The 21,997-nt window shown below is 43.7% G+C and overlaps 1 protein-coding gene and 2 pseudogenes across 1 annotated transcript; 2 read left to right on the forward strand and 1 right to left on the reverse strand.

Annotated features, from left to right (window-relative positions):
- The first annotated feature begins 784 nt into the window (after nt 1-784).
- LOC124016426 lies at nt 785-2,908 on the forward strand (annotated as a pseudogene).
- An 833-nt stretch (nt 2,909-3,741) lies between these two features.
- Nucleotides 3,742-5,920, reverse strand: LOC124016084 (E3 ubiquitin-protein ligase RNF113A-like). Its single transcript, XM_046331611.1, has 8 exons — nt 5,831-5,920; nt 5,575-5,682; nt 5,310-5,419; nt 5,095-5,201; nt 4,884-4,973; nt 4,669-4,762; nt 4,471-4,577; nt 3,742-3,906 (listed from the first exon to the last, which is right to left on the reverse strand). The coding sequence occupies exons 2-8, from the start codon at nt 5,659-5,661 to the stop codon at nt 3,839-3,841; spliced, it is 663 nt and encodes a 220-aa protein (XP_046187567.1). The 5' UTR covers nt 5,662-5,682; nt 5,831-5,920; the 3' UTR covers nt 3,742-3,838.
- A 908-nt stretch (nt 5,921-6,828) lies between these two features.
- Nucleotides 6,829-21,379, forward strand: LOC124015386 (annotated as a pseudogene).
- Nucleotides 21,380-21,997: the final 618 nt, after the last annotated feature.

The following is a 21,997-nucleotide window of genomic DNA, read 5'->3' on the forward strand; positions in this document are numbered from 1 at the left end:
ACCCCTTTGTTATTTTTTGTTGTTTGTAATTGTTTCATTTTTCATTGTGGCCCTACATTTCTATGTGCCTCTACATTTTAACTTAGGAGCACGTGCTCCTTGTAAAACATTTTTTAGCATAGAGCCCTGCATAAATATTTTTTCCAGTCAAACATTTTGACAGTGAAAAGTTATTTTTTCTGGAGCATCTTTTAAGACTGCTGTTGGATCCCTATTTTGTCTTTTGAGATGATACTCGAGATGCTCACGTCTCCGCCAAACATTGTTACATAGGCGGGAAGGCAGGAAACAAGTTTAAGTCCAAAATAAGCCCATTGAAACACATTAGGCTTATTTTGGACACATTTTGGTGAGTGCAACCTCTTGCTTCGCCTCTTCCTCTCTGAACACACTCATTATTATTTTTGGGTACCCACTCTGCATGTATCTTACCATAAGCGTTAATATTTCAAGCACTATGGTGTGATGAGGTTAGAGAAGGCATGATTCATAATTGATGTAGCTTCTTGCTTATAATTTGCCACCAACAAAATTCTAACCTGAAGTTAGATGTTCTCCACTAGGTTCCACAAGTGACGGTCTCCTGCACACTCTGTTCTGTAGTCTAACTGTATATGATTTAGGATCAAACCCATTTGCAGGCCACTCTCACAATGCCACAAGTAATGCCCAACACTAAGGGCCAATTTAGGCTATCATTTCCAACGCTAACTCCTTCCTGCTGCCCCCCCAGGCCCATGAAGACAGCCACGAGAGCCTGACCTCAGTCCCACGGCGGGACACAATGGGAAGCTTCCTCGCATACAGCAGCGCCTATGAGCTCCTGACCATCATCGGTCAGTCAGTCTCAGGCTTCCAACCCCAGTGACTTGGCTGCCAAGGCGCTTGTGTGTTTGTTGAATACATTGTCTGTGCTCCTGTCTCTAGTCTAATTTTGGTGTGTTTTGCTGTGCTAGGTCGAGGCCTGGAGGACTTGATGACCGTCAACCTTGCCAGATACAGACCCACAGGGGAACACGTAGCAATCCGTCGGATTGACCTGGAGTCCTGCACCAATGAAATGGTCAACTACCTGCAGGTCTGACCTGTCACCATCCATCTGTCACATTTGCCTGCCAGGCAGACAGACATCAGTCAAATCATCATCGTCTTTATATCCCCTTTCACTCCTCCCCTCTGAATGCATTCATCCCTTGCTTTATGACCTCACTCTGTTATGTAATCTAATCTCCTCTCTGTCCATTAAACCTAACCCAGTCTAATCTCTCTTGCTCTCAGGCTGAGCTCCATGTATCTAAGCTGTTCCACCACTCCAGCATCCTGCCCTACAGGAGCATCTTCATAGCAGAGAACGAGCTGTGGGTCATCTTCCTTCATGGCCTATGGTGAGGAGACAGACAGGAGAGCACTGACTGTAACACTACACCACTCTGGTCCTAGTGAAATGTAGTCAAAAGCTAAATGTAGACCGGAGAACTCTAGTTACCATTCCCACACTAATGTAATTTGTTTCCAATAATCCTACTATTCAGTCCTCTGCTCTCTCTCTGACTAATGTAGTGTCTAACATGTCCTAGGGTCGGCCAGAGACCTGATCAGCAGCCACTTCACTGATGGGATGAATGAGCTGGCCATCGCCACATCCTACTGGGCATGCTCAAAGCCCTGAACTACATCCACCACATGGGCTATGTACACCGGTAAGTACAAAGTACACACAGGCCCAGGACTTTTCATGCAAGATTGTGACATGGCGTCTAATTTTGTGTGTTTAGGAGCGTGAAGGCCAGCCACGTGTTGATCTCGGTAGACGGTCAGGTGTGTATGTCTGGTCTGAGGAGCATCATCAGTCTGATCCGTCACGGCCAGCGGGCCAGAGTGGTCCATGACTTCCCCAGTACAGCATCAAGGTGCTGCCCTGGCTCAGCCCAGAGGTGCTGCAGCAGGTAACTCCATACCACTCCTGGCTAACATACAATACCTTGCTTTTAAACTATAATACCTTAATTTGTTTGTCGGTCAACCCTGGTGTGTGTCAGAATCTGCAGGGATACGACTTCGGTCAGACATCTACAGTCTTGCATCACAGCCTGTGAGCTAGCCAATGGACATGTGCCCTTCAAAGACATGCCAGCCACACAGGTGACTTGTGGCCAGATCAACCCCTCACCCGATCTTTATTCTGAAAGATATATATTCTGCTCCTCAATTGACTTATCTCTACATTCCTCTTCCTCCCCCTGTCCTCTTCGTGGTCCTCTGTGTTTAGATGTTGCTGGAGAAGCTGAACGTGGGACAGTCCCCTGTCTGTTGGATACCACCACCATCCCCCAGAGGAGCTGACCATGAAGCCCTCCCGCTCTGGAGCTGACTCTGGGATCTGTGAGGGCCCCAGCACCGGAGGGGCCCACCACTCTACCGGAGAGCCCTCCTCCTCGGGAGCCACCCCTACAGTCGTACCTTCTCTCCCCACTTCCATGCCTTTGTGGAGCTGTGTCTCCAGAGGGACCCAGAGAAGAGGTGAGCCACGCCAAGCCAGGCTGCTGGTCCCGGCATTGTCTTATGAATTTTAGCTCATTTAATTGTTTATTCTCCCCCTCAGACCCTCAGCTAGTGCTCTCATTGGTCATTCCTTCTTCAAACAGGTCAGTAGGATCTAGTTCTCCCCCCTCAACATCAATGTACAACATTAAGTCATATAATGGTGTCATTCAGTCACACTTGATTAGAATCCCCATGAGATTTCTTTCCATTCTTCCCTAGATCAAGCGTCGGCCATCGGAGGCTCTGCCTGAGCTGTTCCGGCCTATAACGGGCTTTGAGAGTACCCAGCCTCAGGACGCTGCCTCTGTACTGGCCAGCCTGGAGTCTGGCCTCAGCCACATGGATGGATGACTGGGACTTCTGACAGAGAAACAGGAAAGTGGTGTGTAGTAACCAAGAGACGCTCTGAGAAGACTTCAGACTGATTTACGCTTGTTCTTATTAAATGGCCCATGTAAATAATTCAAAGCAGTTTCTCCTCCCTTTGACTGGGTTTAAAAGCCAGCTGCCATCTCTTCTCACTCTAGTCTAAAAGATGCATGAGCAGACAGACCTTTGCACTGACTGACACCCAATTCCTCTCACGCACACATCTCTCCAGATTCTACTACAGCTCTGGACCCGTCAAGAACCGTATGGGCGAGTATGTCCAGTCAGCTCTTTCACTTGCCAATGGAGATGCTCCATTAAAAGGTATAGCAGAGAGACTACCTATTTTTTTTTAAATCTGAGCTGTACTTGACCCATCTGTTGACATTAAAGACCAGGAACTGACCACATTACCAAGGGTCGATCCAATCAGCCATCACAGATGGAAGATTCCAGAAGTTTGTCCAAGGCTATCACGAACCAGACAGTGTTTGCATTTCCTCACGGCTGAGAAGAGGCTCTCATACTGAACTGTCAGTTTTACTCAGAGGGAAGAAAAAAATCTGTTTCTACCTGAAACCTTCAACTGAAGATAGCAAAGCAAGTTAACACTAGACTGTGCCAACTGAGGTCCCTGTATTTGATTAACCTTCCTGTTATTGACCATTTATGTCCTGCAAAAAAAGTGAATGTTACAATGGTGCTTGTTTCAGATAGTTTGTCTGGGTTTCATGAAGGGAAAGTGTAGGGAGTGTCAACTATTTTACTTGATAATAAATACCTTTCACCTCCAGGCTCTCACTGTCATTGTAAGTAATCAGTCAACTATTTAAAAATCGTGTTTTATTTCGGAAGGCTTGACAATGAAACAGTGAAGAGACAACAGACACTGAAATTGGACAGGTACTGTATTTACAGTAGGTTGCTAATCTTCTTCATCAGAGGGTGGCTGGTCTAGCATGGCTTGGTGTTTGGCGATCTTGGCTGCCAGCTCTGTGGAGAGAGAACATTTAAGGCTACTGCCTGGAGCTTATTAACTCAACTCAGCCTTACACAGCCACGGGCCTGAATATTCGAGCAGTGAGCTTTTTCTATTTGACTGACTATAGATGAGTCCTTTACCCTGTCTACCAAAACTCCTTGCTCCAGCCAAACGCCACTAGACATGAATTTCTGGAGCAGAGTACCTCCCTAAGATTCCTAGAATGGAAATACATTCTTGACTGTCTGATTGGGGCCAGAACACACATGTAAAGCAACATTTAAATGTGTCATTGGTACTCTGGTTAGAGATTATCCAATTGCTGATGACTTGTTTACAACACCACTCATTTTAGCATCACAACAAACAACTTCAATGATTGTGGTCTCAGACTAAAGTATGTAGCAAACGATAGAGCAGAGGAGTCAGGCAACATAAGCTCCATGGTTAACAAACTACTGTAGCTTTAGTTTTGTTTTCTTAGCTTAAAGTGATGCTTTGGTGGACCATCCAAGACCTAATGTTCATGCCATACCACTATGCTGACCATGGTAATTGAGATGCATTATCCTCACCTTTAGCTGGATTGAAGACGCCGTTGGTCTGGACGTTACACACATAGCAGCGCTGGGACTTGCGGTAGTGCTGAAGAGCACAGGTCTCACAGAAGTAGTGCCGACACCTGCGGGGAGACAAGACATGAGTGGTTTGATTAGCTGGAAGTTTCTCTACACAATTAATGGTGAAGGAGTTCTGAAGGAGCATTGTCTTACTTGGTGATGACAGGGTTCTTAAAGGACTCTCGGCAGATGAAGCATTTGAAGGGCATGTCCTCCTCGTCACTGCTCACCTCGTAGTTCTCATCATCTACATACAGACCACAACACATTACTGAACAGCTGTATCACACCGTCAACTCTCTAATCTGAATCTTAAATCTACACAGCCCTGTGTTTCAGCCCTGTGTTTCTCCCTGTTGTGAACTCACCGTTGGCCCCATAGCGCCCCTCGTCCAGCTCCCTCTCAATCTGCCAGCCATGTTTGTAGTCTGAGCGGTCATGGAGGAACTTGCAGCTGTCTAAGGAGGGAAAAGAAACTTGAAGAGACTTCCACAGATGATTAATTCAAGTTGGGAAAAGGAGGACCTATGTAAAGCTCGACATTGGGGGAGGCAACCTTCCAGCAAAGTCCTGACTCACCTCCAAAGCCACAGAAGCCAGTCTCTTTGTAGTCCTTACAGATGTCTGGCTGGTAGTCCCACCTCACTGTGGCTCTCAGGTGCTCTGGGGCCCGGATTGGGCCCTTCCTGACAAAAGAAAAAGAGAACACTGATGAAGCAAATACTTGGCAAAAACAATTAAAACTTTCCCCTAGACATTTCAACTTTACTCTGTCACATAACATGCATCCACACCTGACCATGCCAGATGATGCATTTCCCATGGTGGAGTCTTTGGGCTTGATGTGCTTTTTGTAGTTGTTCATTCCTCTGTAGATCTTATCATCCTCTTTACCGGTCAGCTCCTGGTGAGGAGAGGATAGAGACCCTTATTAAGCATTTGTGGACCAACACTGTCCCAATTTACAACAAAACTAGGGGAAGAATGCAAATGATACAATACTAAGATGTAGATACACAAAGGAAACAAAGTTCCTCCAACAAGAGACAGATGTCTTGCCTCCTGGATCTTCTGACTCCTCTCAAAGATGGCCTGAGCATCATTGTCCTTTGCGGTGTCCAGCTCATAGATTGCAGTTGCTCCCATGTCATCTGGCCCCTCTGGTTTCTATACACAGCGAAGGGAGGAGGACGAGATTGATAGCTTTATACAGGGCTGAGCAATAAAGGGGCAAGTAGGATTTTAAATAAAAAACATTGTTAATATATTAATTCATAGATTAATGGGTAGTGAGGTATATTTCAAAATAACTCACCGCTGACCGTGTGGACTTGTAAGCGACAGTGACTTTCTTTCTTTCTTTCTCCTCGTCACTTTCAGCAGATGACACCTCCTCTCTCTCTACTTTTTTGTCTGGGGAGAAGAGAAGAATGATTTCACACTATAAAAAAATGTTTCGTATAAAATACTGATTCGTTTGTAGTCAGAGTCATGCGACGTTACCCTTTGAATCATAGGGTTTGCTGAACCCGTCTTTTTTCTTTTCTGACAACGGCATTCTTGTCTTCGTCACTGTTGCCATCTGACAAAGAGGCAAGCATCAGCATGTGAGTGGGACATTTCCGTGTTTACAGTACTCGGCCACTTACACAATAATTTCCAATGCTTGGGTGTTTTATAGTTGGCAGTAGTTTTGTTTTTACTTAGCCCAATCTGAACGCCTTACTAAATCAACTTAAAATGTTAGCTAACTAGGTTAGTTCGCTACTATAGCTAGCTCGAGGACTATTACTAATAGCCATGTTTTTCATGCACAATGCAGTATTTTTGTTAGTTTTTTGAAACAACACTGAGCTGGACTCAAACACTGTAGCTCACCTTTGTCGCTGTCACTGGCTTTTCTCTTCCGAGCGTTGCATTTTTTGGTAGATTTTTTAAATAGAAAAGTACAGGTTGCCTTGGATTCCCTGACTCCGCCATCTTTCATTCTATTTACAAAAAATGGCGAAGTACGATTTTAGAGCGACCTCTAGCGTCGAGGAGTCACAATAATTTGGCACAGTATTCCACCTTGTGGCCAATTATCTACACTACAACATATACAATTAAGTAGACTACATTTGCATTTATTTCATGCCAATTTCTAATTGTTTTATTGCATATTATTCGTAAGATATGTTGTGGCGCAACTAAATTAATATCCTTTTCTATAGTGTTATAAAACCGCAAAGCACATTATGATAAAATGTAGGATTATTAAATGATGGGATATTTTATGGAGGATAAATCAACATATGTGCATTGGGTATCTTGATGCAGAGGGTATTTTAATTATACTCTCTGTCTATTCACCCTGCCCAACTCGACCCTGCACAACTCCATCGTTGTGCGTCAACGTAGAGCCCACTAATTAAGCATCAGATTCTTGCGGAGAAGTGAGGACACCGGAATATATGGCATAGGCCTGCGGAGGGAGGGGTCTTGGTGGTGCTGGGCTACCGGAAGGCTCCGTACCGCTGCTGAATGGAATCCGGCTGTGTCCGAAAAGCAATGGCTATGGGTTTGACATCGAAAAAGGCATCTTCTCGGAGCGTCGGCGTGGAGCGAAAAATCTCATCACCGTTTGCAGGTAAACACAAGGGAGCAGAGGTTTCGTGTGGTTGGCACGTCATGTTAACCACACATATTAGTTAATGCATGCATGGAAATAAATGTGTAATGGCTTAGGCTACAATGTATTAAGCGTTCGAATAATTTGCGGCTGCAATAGTTAAGTGTTAGTGCCAGCTCTCCGTCCTGTGTTGTTTGTTCCCAATTATACATTCTCATAAGAAAACGAAAAGAAAAACAAAAGGCAACATATTTCACAACTATGGGCACTGTGGTAGCCTATACATTAGGCTACTTGGGGAAATGTAAATGGATAAATGTTATATGTTTTTTTTATCTTGGTAAATAACGGTGAGAGAGAATCAGATCGCTTTAAAAATAAACAGCCACATATGCGGTTTCACCTTGGTGGACACCCCGCTGTCTCCGCCGCTATGTCGGCCTATTTGAAAGGAAAGTGGATTAAATGGGGTGTGCGAGGCCTGTGTTTGAGAGAGCATAGGTCCACCAGAATTCCCCGGGTCGGTGATGTCGCAATGACGACAACCTTCTTGGAGCGAGGACATTATTTACCGCTTATAGAAATGCGGCTCCAAGATAATGACATCACAGTGAAATCGGATGTTTATTATGGTCATTGAATGCTGCTGTGCTGTACTCATTATGCACTAAAAACACCCAGAGAAATTTCTCCCGGTGGCTCTCAGAGAAAATGTATAGGCCTACAACATTTTTGCCAGCTCATCTATACCAGAGTAACTGATACCTACAGCTGATACTGCTGATAATATAGCAGTCATACCCCTGTGTCTGGTTGTCATGGGAATGCTATTTGATAACTTGGTGAAGGAGAAGTTATGTTTTACCCAATGTAGGCTAATGTATCATCAGTGCTCCATCCTAGAATATTCCTATTTGTAAAGGCATAATTAATGTGAATACTTCATGATGATAAACATTTGTCATGTAAATTAATATAATATAATACTCTATTAAATTTTATATATATATATATATATATATATATATATATATATATATATATATATATATATATATATATATATATATTCACAATTATTTCAAGAGTGCATATGTGTTTTTGCAAAATACCCAATGTGTCTTGTCTCTGTGTCCTTATGCATCTATACTAGAGGTCGACCAATTAATCGGAATGGCCAATTAATTAGGGCCGATTTCAACAATCGGAAATAGGTATTTTTGGACACCGATTTGGCTGATTTGATTTATTAATTATTTTTTACACCTTTTATTTCATCTTTATTTAACTTGGCAAGTCAGTTAAGAACACATTCTTATTTTCAATGATGGCCTAGAACGGTGGGTTAACTGCCTCGTTCAGGGGCAGAATGACAGATTTTTACCTTGTCAGCTCGCGGATTCAATCTTGCAACCTTACGGTTAACTAGTCTAACACTCTAACCACCTGCCTCTCATTGCACTCCACGAGGAGCCTGCCTGTTACGCGAATGCAGTAAGAAGCCAAGGTAAGTTGCTAGCTAGCATTAAACCTATCTTATAAAAGCAATCAATCATAATCACTAGTTAACTACATAAAGTTGATGATATTACTAGTTTATCTAGCATGTCCTGCGTTGCATATAATCGATGCAGTGCGTATTCGTGAAAAAGGACTGTCCTTGCTCCAATGTGTACCTAACCATAAACATCAATGCCTTTTTTTAAATGAATACACAGAAGTATATATTTTTAAATCTGCATATTTAGCTAAATGAAATCCAGGTTAGCAGGCAATATTAACCAGGTGAAATTGTGTCACTTCTCTTGCTTTTATTGCACGCAGAGTCTGTGTATATGCAACAGTTTGGGCAGCCTAATTTGCCAGAATTTTACGTAATTATGACATAACATTGAAGGTTGTGCAATGTAACAGGAATATTTAGACTGATGGATACCACCCGTTAGATAAAATACGGAACGGTTCCGTATTTCACTGAAAGAATAAACGTCTTGTTTTCGAGATGATAGTTTCCGGATTCGACCATATTAATGACCTAAGGCTCGTATTTCTGTGTGTTATTATGTTATAACTAAGTCTATGATTTGATAGAGCAGTCTGACTGAGGGATGGTAGGCACCAGCAGGCTCGTAAGCATTCATTCAAACAGCACTTTCGTGCGTTTTTCCAGCAACTCTTCATTGTGCTTCAAGCAATGTGCTGTTTATGAATTCAAGTCTATCAACTCTCGAGATTAGGCTGGTGTAAGCGATGTGAAATGGCTCGCTAGTTAGTGGGGTGGGACCTAATAGCGTTTCAAACGTCACTCGCTCTGAGACTTGGAGTGGTTGTTCCCCTTGCTCTGCATGGGTAACAATGCTTCGAGGGTGGCTGTTGTCGTTGTGTTCCTGGTTTGAGCCAGGTAGGAGCGAGGAGAGGGACGGAAGCTATATGGTTACACTGGAAATACTAAAGTGCCTATAAGAACATCTAATAGTCAAAGGTTAATGAAATACAAATGGTATAGAGGGAAATAGTCCTATAATTCCTATAATAACTACAACCTAAAACGTCTTACCTGGGAATATTGAAGACTCATGTTAAAAGGAACCACCAGCTTTCATATGTTCCCATGTTCTGAGCAAGGAACTTAAACGTTAGCTTTCTTACATGGCACATATTGCACTTTTACTTTCTTCTCCAACACTTTGTTTTTGCATTATTTAAACCAAATTGAACATGTTTCATTATTTATTTGAGGCTAAATTGATTTATATTGATGTATTATATTAAGTTAAAATAAGTGTTAATTCAATATTGTTGTAATTGTCATTATTACAAACAAAAAAAATTAAACGGCCGATTAATCGGTATCTGCTATTTTTGGTCCTCCAATAATCGGTATCGGCGTTGAAAAATCATAGTCGGTCGACCTCTAATCTATACTGTAAGCTTCCTCTTCACTGTGTGTCCTCATCTCCATCTGAGTCATCATGGTTTATATCCCTGTCTTCATATAAGGAGCTCCAGTAGGAACAGCAACTGGATTGTTGCCTCAGAAACGTGTGGGTCTGTGGCCTGCAGCTTGTATGTTAGCAATGTGAATATATTATCTGTGGGCACCCTCATGATTAGACGTGAACCTATCAGACGAGGCTTGTATGTGTCCAGTGTGTGCTGTCATTCTGTGCGGCCAGGAGACCCATTGTCTTGCTGTCAGGGACACAACATTTTATCTCCTGAGGGAGACATTGTTCTAAGGGGACCAACGGGAGTGACATCACTCAAGCTCCTGGTGCTCTCACTAAATAATTTCTAGACAGAAAATAGCAGAAAATGAGTTACGCATTCAATGTGGAGTGTTGGTAGGCTTATATGGTTCATTGTTACAAATCATGGAAATCTTGCCATCCTTCCAATCCGATGACATCGACATTGGCCACATCCTCATGATATGACATGTTGAGTTTAGTGTTTGTTTGCTGCTTGGATAGAAGAATAGAGACAAATGAAAACTCCAGGAACACGATCAAGCACTTTTTTTATTACAGCACCTCTCTGTCAAGGGTTCTGTCTGCATTTAGTGGAACATAGTGTAATAGAACACATAGAACATACATGGATCATGACCATAAATAAAGAATGTTTTCAAAGACACAGACTTCAGACTCCAGGAAGGATTAGTGAGAGAACAAAGAGACATTTGTTGCAGTTCGGTCATTTTTCATACACTGACCGTGCCAAGGACATTTAATCCAAGACATTTAAAGACACAGGCACAGGACACAAAACAAAACAAAAATGTTCACAACAGTTTTTCATCAGTAATGCTAATCATACAGTTGTCTCCACTGGGAAAGACATGAATTACTTTTCAATGAGAGCTATGAATTAAGTTTAATGCAAGGGTAGTACATATATTCCCCAGGCTTTGAATATCTGAAAGCATCTGTGTCGATGTCAAGTCTACCTTTTGTATTGTGCAGTCTAAGATGGGCTGTAAGTCATAGAGGCCTCTTTTCCTGCCAGACAGACGTGTATAATACTTCCATGTGTCAGCCAATGACAGCCCTTGTCCCAGGTGGTGTTCAAGTTGACAAAGGTTGTGAGTGTTTGTGACCTCAGGACCTCTGGCTGTGCATAGAGTCAGGCTGATGTTGTGTGTGTGTCTCATTGTGTAGGAAGGGCTACCAGCAGGGCAGAGCAGGGCAGCCTTGGGGCAAAGAATAGAGGGTGGATCTGTGCTCCAGACTAATGCCAAGAGTAATGGAGGGAGTCATAAAAAAGGTTTGACTGATATGGACACAGTTATCTTCAGATCATTAGCCATCCCTCCCAACGAAGCCCAAATTAGTGTTCAGTTAGCACACCAGCCCAAGCATGATCCTTCTTCTAACACTAGTGCACGTGTATATATTTTCAATTTGAATACAAAACATTTCCTCCACTATCACAACATACACATTTACCAGACATCGGCACACATAGATTAACATGTTTGGATTTCCAAATGTTCATTTTTTTTGGAAGTAAATCCTTGTTTTGAGGCCTATTTGTGTATGATAATAGAACATTCAGAGTTGTTCTTGATTACTTAATTTGAATCTGTTTTCCCTTGGTGAAATGCTGGACCCAGTACTTCATCCCCATGCCAATTTGTCATCAGGGATCATAATGGATTTTTGCCAAAGTGGCATCGCACTCTCATTCAAAGCTCTTCCTCCAAGTCATTAACATTGTTGTTTTAGTGCTATATTGATATAGTAGGGTTCAGTAATACTAGTAGGCTTACTCTGTGATGGCACATCTCATGGGTTGGCCCTATTTTTGACACCAAAGCCAAGATATAGTGACTTCTAAAATGCAGTGATCTGATGTGTCAAAGTGACCTCCCCATTACATCATGTTTCATCGACTCAACTTATTTTGATGACAGAGATTTCCATGCACAGCAATAGACAGTACAGTGACGGAAATCTGGAAATACTCTCAACATCACAGGGAACTATTGTTGCTTCCCTGGGTCAAAGTTCTTAGGTCAATAGTTAAGTCAGCAGAGGTCATAGATATACAGCATGGTCCTGCTGGTAGTCTCCATGTGGAAAAGTCTAATGTATTCATGTACTATTTTGATGTGTGTTTGAAAATGACTGAAGAAATCTCAGTTGGAACTTGGCACCATGAACTTTTCAAGTCCTGAGAAAAAAATAACTTTAGAAGGAGATACCGCACATGCCTTAAGCTGGCTTTCATTTATAAGTATTTACCATGGCCAGAATAATAAAAAAATGTCAAGAATAAAATAAGTCTTACATAACAGTATAGCTGTTGCTATGGGCTACATATGTTTTTAAAACATGGCGGGACCAGAGTGTCATCTGTACTTGGTTCATCTGAGAGAAACAGACTGTACCAATAGCTGTTATTTTACCTTATTGAAAAGAGGCCAAACCAGGAGAAACAGCTATCACTAGGGAATCTTGTTACAGGCCAGTTGATATTTTACTTTGTTGCATATTCTAGCCTAAGAGCTCTCATGACGAGGTCCATGACTGGATGAACACTGTTGGTGCCAACACGTTGAACCTAAGAAAACAACATAAATAAGATAGTTAAAGATTTGGAGGTCCTACCCTATTGCACCCGTGCTCCCTGTAAATAAAGGTGGATGAGATGAGAAGGAAGAGCAAGTCATCTTTTGAGTGTTGAAGCCTTCAATTGTTTTGGGTGTGGCTGGGGAGAATGGGCCATTACTGTCTCTGTTGCAATATCCTGAGGAGGACATATAAAGTGGGACCAGCTGCACAGTGATTGTGAAGTACTTTGAAACTTGAATGTGGCTTCTGTGAGGGACTGTTAAGTATGGTTCTTCACTCTGAGTGTGTCCTTTCTTGTGTTAAACAATGGCAAAGCACCACAAATGGTCCCACTCTTCACCTCTCTCTCTCTCTCTCTCTCTCTCTCTCTCTCTCTCTCTCTCTCTCTCTCTCTCTCTCTCTCTGTCTCTCTCTGTCTCTCTCTGTCTCTCTCTGTCTCTCTCTCAGACTCTCTCTCTGTCTCTCTCTCTCTCTCTCTCTCTCTCTCTCTCTCTCTCAGACTCTCTCTCTGTCTCTCTCTCTGTCTCTGTCTCTCTCTCTCCCTCTCTCTCTCTCTCTCTCTCTCTCTCTCTCTCTCTCTCTCTCTCTCTCTCTCAGACTCTCTCTCAGACTCTCTCTCAGACTCTCTCTCTCTCTCTCTCTCTCTCTCTCTCTCAGACTCTCTCTCTGTCTCTCTCTCAGACTCTCTCTCTGTCTCTCTCTCAGACTCTCTCTCAGACTCTCTCTCTGTCTCTCTCTCAGACTCTCTCTCTGTCTCTCTCTCAGCCTCTATCTCTATGTCTCTCTCTCTCAGCCTCTCTCTCTCTGTCTCTCTCTCTCAGCCTCTCTCTCTCTGTCTCTCTCTCAGCCTCTCTCTCTCTCTCTCTCAGCCTCTCTCTCTCAGCCTCTCTCTCTCTGTCTCTCTCTCAGCCTCTCTCTCTCTCTCTCTCAGCCTCTCTCTCTCAGCCTCAGGGTTCCACTGCTCTACATTTTTCCTCATAAAAACCCTTCTCATCCACTCAGAAGTTGCTGTCCCATTGTTCATTGTGCACATTAAAGCAGCACTCGGAGCCTGCCATCATAGAATAACACATTTTTCATTGTAATATTGGTGTTCTTTTCAGCCTGATTATCCTCTTGTTTTCACATATTTCTAGCATATTATTGCACAAATGACCTCTGCCTTACTAAACATAAGCAAGGTTCATTGGCATTGCAATGTGAACGTTACCAGCAGGACCAAACACTTAACATTCCAGTATATATCACTTGAACCTTTCCCCACCTATTTCCTCTCCTATTACCATATCTACTGTCTGTGACATACTATACCCTTCATATCACATCCCTCATCATGTTCATTATTATGAATTATGCCCTCAGTTCTTCCCAGCCCAGCACCTCTATTTTTCTACTCCTCCAAATGCACATACACTGGCCATGAGACACCCTGCCTGGTTCCTCATTCCCTTCACATTCACTTCACTGAGATGTGAGGCACACCCTTCCAGCTATCAATATTGCCTGATGTGACACATTATTTTGGTCATAACGTTTGTAATCTCTCCGTCAGAGCAAAAAAGTAAACTAATTCTATCTGCTCCCATGATATTGCATGGCGCATAGACACAGGACTTGCATCTCCTCCTTGGCTGAGCTCATCTCCCCTATGGGAGGGATCCTCCAGGTGCACGCACACCCAGTAGAGAATCTGAAACACACCATCAGACAGACAGTGTTCACTTCACATGGCCGTGGCCAGGGAGGAATCCTCCAGTGTCAGCTGATCCTGCTGGTTAGGTCAAGACTGGAGAGAGGAGAGGGGAGGGGGGTGATGAGGGAGAGAGCCAGACAAAGTGGGGCAGAGATAAAATTGTGATTGAGAGCTGTCAATCCTAATCTTCTGAGATTATTTTGGACAAATTAGAGAACCCTGATTCTAAATTGTATTGTAAATGAAGCACAACTGAACGTAAGTACAGTAGGAAAGGTAGCAAAAAGAACAAGAGGATGTTTGAAGAGAACTGAGAGGTGGTTTGTCTGGGATCCAAGAGGAGTGAGAGGGGGCACAAAAGATGTTTGTTTTAAGTCAGGCAGTTGTTTTTCAGTGACAAATCGTACCAAGTGTATCTTGCTGTGGCACTCAATCCATTAGTATTTAAGTCCTACCAGTTATTACTGCTCTAACTCCCCTTCATATTGAGAGACATTATCAATTTCTAATCATTCAACCACAGTATTAGATTCTGATGTTGTAATCAAACTGATTTGACTGATAATCTGAGATGACTATCTTGCTAACTACGTATTTCCTTGACATATCAGTACTGCAGAAATACCTAAAGTGCCTAATTGTCATAGAATATTGCAACAATGTCGCAAGCCAAATGTTCCCAAAGTTTTGTTCTCTAGACAACTGAATAGGGTGTCCAACAATAACATGTACAACAGACATTGACTTCTGCATAACACATAACTCACCTAAAATCATGGGTAGAGTAGAACACATCTAAGAATTCTAAAACCACTGACCTGTTTCCTTGATAAAATCCTGTTGATCAAAACAGTAAAATGGTCCAAAGCAAAATAATCCAGTGTTTTAGAAGTGAGTTTAGATACAGCCTGTGTAGATGTTGCAGTGATGTCCTTATGTCCCCTGTGATGTTGTTGTTGTATGTTGTCTTTACGTTTTGTTGAGTTAGCCACCAGTCCATCCACCCAATGATGTCCCCTCTCATCTAGAGGGTCTTGCGTTTGGCGAAAAAGGCTTTTCGAAACGAGGTGGTGGTGGTGCCCCTGCTGAAGGAGGCATTGCCCATAGTGAGCTTGGTCTTGGCACTGGCGATGGTGGAGGTGCCCAGAGAAGTGGTCTTCTTGCCCCTGGTGATAGACGAGTTGCCCACAGTGAGCTTGGTCTTGCCCCTCTTGATAGTGGTGTTTCCCAGGGAGAGGGCCGTCTTCCCCTCGGTGATGCTGGTGTTGCCCATTGAGAAGAAGGTTGAATTCCTGACCCTGCTGAGGTGGTGGATTTTGGGGTTCACTCGGCGCGACACATTGCACGCTCATGCAGCACACCCCGCTCAGTAAAGCTTGGTTGTGATAGTAACAGTAACGAGAGTCCAGAGTAGACCAGAATGCTAAGCGTGGATAGTGCTACCCCCGTGTCACATAATGCCTTCGTTGAGCTTATAGACGTGGGCTCTGGAAGGCCACATACCACCCATGTGTCCCTGTGATTGGACAGAGGCAGCCGTAGGTGGCTGTAGCCTATCTGAGGGCTTGGTACAGTGGAACGATTGTCCCATCACCACCACGACGCGGCTGAAGGAGACATTGTTGCCCAGAGGACAATATGTGGTGACATCACTTGATCCTGCGGCATTGTTGCCTATATCCCCTGATTGTAAGTCCTTAGTTCTGTGTGAAGCTGTATAGAACATGTGCATCATGAAACATATCATGTGAGACATTATTATATAGGCAAGGATGTTGACGTAAGTTCATGTTTTCCATCAATGACCTATGACCTCTCTTCTCAAATGTGCAATGTGGCTTCAGTCTCCAATATGGGTGTGGCTCTTAGGATTTTTCAAGTGTCTGTGTCCATAAAATGGTCTATTCCATCTAGAGATGATCAGATAATCTTCTATTCCATTTGTCTATGGTCCTTGTCCTTTAGTATGAAAATAATTCATTATTCCACTTCAGGACAGTACATATCATTTGTTTCCTAGTACTTGTATGTTATATAATATGTCAAATTTGCACACAAACAAAATCAAGTCAAACCGTGTTGAAGCAGTTATTTTATAAGCATCAGGTTACATCAATCAATCAGTTATGACAGACACATTTCCTAGTTTAAGACCGTCCTTTATAAACTGAACATAGCATAGTAATTGTAATGTGTTCAACCTTGAAACAGACCAATTTAATCAGCATGCAAATTGTTGTTTTATAACAAATGGGGACATTTAAACTGTATTTTTGCCTCAGAGAATTACCGTTGAGGTTCTCTGTTGAACAGCACACTGATGATGACACATGCTCTGTCCAGTGTCTCCACATACACCACACACAGCTGTGCCCTCCTGCCTCCCTCCCTGCCAACACACCACCAACCTCATCTCCTCCGTCACACATCGGAATATCTGATTTGAAGCCTGTTAGATCCGTAACACATCCTCATCACGTGGGATTCATTTTGAAAGACATGCTCAATGTTTTTCTTCGAAAACATGAATGCTTCATTGACACTGGAGCTGCAGAATGCTGCACATTGATCAGACACATGGAATAATTGATTACAAATGGACATGATTTAAGCTACTACTGACCTGCTGAACCTGAGCAGATAAAAGTCCCTCTGTTTTGAGTGAAACCGTATACATTAATCACAGGTGGAAATCCCAGTAGATGTTCCGTGTAGTTTGTCTGCCCCTAGTGAGGCTGGATTTGACCACAGACACAGACTTCTCTCCATGGGTGAAGGTGAGAGTGGTCAGAGAGCTGGTGGTCTGGTCTCGTGTCACGGAGGTCTTTCCCATGGTCACAGTGATCTTTCCCAGGGTAGCGGTGGTTCTGCTCCACGAGACAGAGGACTTGCCCCAGGAGATGGCGTACTTAGTCTTCAGAATCAAGATCCTGCCCTTAGTGAAGCTAGTCTTGCTGGACAGGAAGGTGACTTTCCACTCCTCCTCTTCAGTCAAGTCTTTTTTGATGTCCTGGTTGTTTTGGGAGTCTTGGACGTGGCGTCTGAGCTCCTGTCCATTTATTCTAGGTGGTCCTGCGCTTTGGCATTAGAGCCTTCCGGAAGGAGGTGGTGGTGGTTCCCTGGTGAAACTAGCTCCGCCAAGAGCTACTGTGGTCTTCTCCCTACTGATGGTGGAGTCCCCCATGGAGGTGGTGGTCACTCCTCTGGAGACGGAGGTGTTGCCCATCGCGACCGTGGTCTTGCCCCTGGCTATGGAAGTTTTGCCCACTGCCAGGGCAGTCTTGCCCTCCGTGATGCTAGTGTTTCCCATGGAACAAGAGGCAGTCAGCCCTAGTCTGTGCCTGGACTCTCTCTTAGCTTACACTCAGCAGGCACAGCATAGCCTCTTGCGCTTAGCTCTCAGTGGGATGTACAATGAAATCTTGAGGTCATCAACCAAACTAAATCAGTGGCTACAGCTGTCCCAAATAGATCAGACCACCGTGTATAAAGGGGGGGGTCGTATTGGTCATACTCTGATGCCGGCTGGTTCCTTACAGGGATCAGACCAAGGGACGGACAGGACCTGGAAGCCCATACTGAACAAAGGCTGCTACGCCGACAACCGTGTCATCTGCCATTGGTTGGGACAAGGGGGTTAATTGTGTTGTTGTCACGGACACTTTGCGGAGCATCTGAAGGGGACATTGTGTTGCACACAAGACAATTGGGGTGACCTCAGATGCATTCAATGGCATTGCTCCCAAAGAACTAATCTCAGCTATTGTTTAGCACAAGTCAAGTACAGTAGTACATTTGTCTCTGCCTGTCTGCTTCTACTGTTGTTTTTACATGATTTCTTTACTTTCAACATACTGTACCTCTTTGCTACTTGCATTTTATTGCATATATAATAGTTTCGCAAATACGTACGTAGTTATCTTGTTTGTTTCTCATTCCTCTGTCTCTCTCTTTCTCCTCTCTTTAGATTCTCGGTGAAGACACTCCTGGAAAAGTACACAGCCGAGCCCATCGATGACTCATCCGAGGAGTTTGTCAACTTCGCTGCAATCTTGGAACACATCCTCAGCCACCGCTTCAAAGGTAACATAACAGGTACAGGACATGGAAGTGTCCATCAGTCTCTCGGTCTTCTAACTCAGGATACGGAAGCCTCAAGGCTTACCCTAGTTTCAAATGTTACTATTTATCTATTTACATAATATGTATAATGTCACACATACAGTGGGGAAAAAATGTATGTAGTCAGCCACCAATTGTGCAAGTTCTCCCACTTAAAAATATGAGAGGCCTGTCATTTTCATCATATGTACACTTCAACTATGACAGACAAAATGAGAAAAAAAAATCCAGAAAATTGTAGGATTTTTAATGAATTAATTTGCAAATGATGGTGGAAAATAAGTATTTGGTCACCTACAAACAAGCAAGATTTCTGGCTCTCACAGACCTGTAACTTCTTCTTTAAGAGGCTCCTCTGTCCTCCACTCGTTAACCTGTATTAATGGCACCTGTTTGAACTTGTTATCAGTATAAAAGACACCTCCACAATCTCAAACAGTCACACTCCAAACTCCACTATGGCCAAGACCAAAGAGCTGTCAAAGGACACCAGAAACAAAATTGTAGACCTGCACCAGGCTGGGAAGACTGAATCTGCAATAGGTAAGCAGCTTGGTTTGAAGAAATCAACTGTGGGAGCAATTATTAGGAAATGGAAAACATACAAGACCACTGATAATCTCCCTCGATCTGTGGCTCCACGCAAGATCTCACCCCGTGGAGTCAAAATAATCACAAGAACGGTGAGCAAAAATCCCAGAACCACACGGGGGGACCTAGTGAATGACCTGCAGAGAGCTGGGACCAAAGTAACAAAGCCTACCATCAGTAACACACTACGCCGCCAGGGACTCAAATCCTGCAGTGCCAGACGTGTCCCCCTGCTTAAGCCAGTACATGTCCAGGCCCGTCTGAGGTTTGCTAGAGAGCATTTGGATGATCCGGAAGAAGATTGGGAGAATGTAATATGGTCAGATGAAACCAAAATAGGACTTTTTGGTAAAAACTCAACTCGTCGTGTTTGGAGAACAAAGAATGCTGAGTTGCATCCAAAGAATACCATACCTACTGTGAAGCATGGGGGTGGAAACATCATGCTTTGGGGCTGTTTTTCTGCAAAGGGACCAGGACGACTGATCCGTGTAGAGGAAAGAATGAATGGGGCGATGTATCGTGAGATTTTGAGTGAAAACCTCCTTCCATCAGCAAGGGCATTGAAGATGAAACGTGGCTGGGTCTTTCAGCATGACAATGATCCCAAACACACCGCCCGGGCAACGAAGGAGTGTCTTCGTAAAAGCATTTCAAGGTCCTGGAGTGGCCTAGCCAGTCTCCAGATCTCAACCCCATAGAAAATCTTTGGAGGGAGTTGAAAGTCCGTGTTGCCCAGCAACAGCCCTAAAACATCACTGCTCTAGAGGAGATCTGCATGGAGGAAAATAAAATACCAGCAACAGTGTGTGAAAACCTTGTGAAGACTTACAGAAAACATTTGACCTCTGTCATTGCCAAAAAGGGTATATAACAAAGTATTGAGATAAGCTTTTTGTTATTGACCAAATACTTATTTTCCACCATAATTTGCAAATAAATTCATAAAAAATCCTACAATGTGATTTTCTGATTTTTTTCTCTCATTTTGTCTGTCATAGTTGAAGTGTACCTATGATGAAAATTACATGACTCATCTTTTTAAGTGGGAGAACATGCACAATTGGTGGGTGACTAAATACTTTTTTGCCCCACTGTATAAGGCAAATGTAATGATTTTTACATGAGCTCATGGCATGCCCATCTGTTTTGACTGAGTTAAAGAGTTGGATGTAAAGCCAATCTGCTGTGTTGCTGAGCGACAGGAACACTGTGTGGGCTGTTGTAGGAGATGGGAGTCATTGTCAGTGTTTTATCTGTGGACCAGGTCCAGGAAGCTGGTTCATCTCTGATGGCCAGCGAAGCTTCTGGGACTACATCCGGCTGGCATGCAGCAAGGCAGAACAACTGCATCGCCAGCATCGAAAACATTGAGAACATCAGCACCTCACGAGCCAAGGCAAGGACTGGGATCATGTGTGTGTGTGTGTGTGTCACTAGATCAAAAAATCCCTTAGCTGGCACTCACGCCCTCGCCCCACTGACCCCCCTTTCGTTCTCTTTTTCTCTTTCTCTCCTTCCATTGTTTCCCTGCAGGGTCGGGCATGGATCCGTGTGGCGCTGATGGAGAAGCGTCTGTCTGAGGTATGTGGCCACAGCCCTGAGGGACACACGGACAACCAGGTCAGATATACCACAAAATAGTATCCCATCTAGCCTATTAACTCCCAAGTTACCTTAGAAACAACATGCAAAACATGACTAATCATAAGGCTTTGCCCTGCAGGAGGTTCTATGATGACGGAGCCATCATACTGAGAGAGGAGGCCACTGTTCTGACAGGCATGCTCATTGGCCTCAGTGCCATAGACTTCAGGTGAGGCAGCATTACTCAGCCTGCAGAATCATAGCATTATGATTTGTTACATTGTTATCTTAAAGTTCACAATTCTTTCTCTGTCTAGTTTTTGCCTGAAGGGAGGCGCTGGATGGTAAGTCCCCTGCTGTGATTGACTTCACACCTTACCTGAAGTTCACTCAGAGGTGAGACAACCACATGCCCACTTCGTGAATATGTCATACTAGTCAGTAGCTTAGTCATACCCATAGATATGACTATAAGCGGTGTGTCACTCCCCTGCTATATGTCCCCTGCTTACAGCTATGACTACCTGAGTGATGAGGATGACCGGTGCAGTGTGGACAGCAGTGCCAGTGACGAAAGTGTCCCAGAACACCCTTACATCCCCCTGGTCACCGGCGAGGGAGAGCTGGAGGAACAAGTGTCGCAAGATGGAGCAGAGGTTTAAGATTGTGTACGCACAAAGGTGACCTTTTGACCTGCTGATAACCTTACATTCCTAAAGACATGGGGTATAGAATATCTTCCAGGTTTTCAGGTCTCCAGAGATGTTCCATCGGGATCAAGTCCAGGGTCTGGCTGGGCCACTCAAGGACATTTCAAGACTTGTCCCCCGAAGCCACTCCTGCGTTGTCTTGGCTGTGTGCTTAGGGTTGTTGTCCTGTTGGAAGGTGAACCTTCACCCCAGTCTGAGATCCTGAGTGCTCTGTAGCAGGTTTTACATTACATTACATTACATTTTCATCAAGGATATCGCTGTACTTTGCTCTGTTCATCTTTCCCTCAATCCTGAGCAGTCCCCCTGTCCCTGCCTTTGAAAAACATCGCCACAGCAGGATGCTTCCAACACCATGCTTTACCGTAGGGTTGGTGCCAGGTTTCCTCCAGATGTAACTCTTGGCATTCAGACCTAAAGAGTTCAATCTTGGTTTCATCAGACCAGATGGTCTGAGAGTCTTTAGGTGACTTTTGGCAAATTCCACGTGGACTTTCATGTGCCTTTTACTGAGAGTGTCTTCCATCTGGCCACTCAACCATAAAGGCCTGATTGGTAAAGTCCCGCAGAGATGGTTGTCCTTCTGGAAGAG

Source organism: Oncorhynchus gorbuscha, linkage group LG26, assembly GCF_021184085.1.
Source record: "Oncorhynchus gorbuscha isolate QuinsamMale2020 ecotype Even-year linkage group LG26, OgorEven_v1.0, whole genome shotgun sequence".
Classification (NCBI taxonomy): Eukaryota; Metazoa; Chordata; class Actinopteri; order Salmoniformes; family Salmonidae; genus Oncorhynchus; species Oncorhynchus gorbuscha.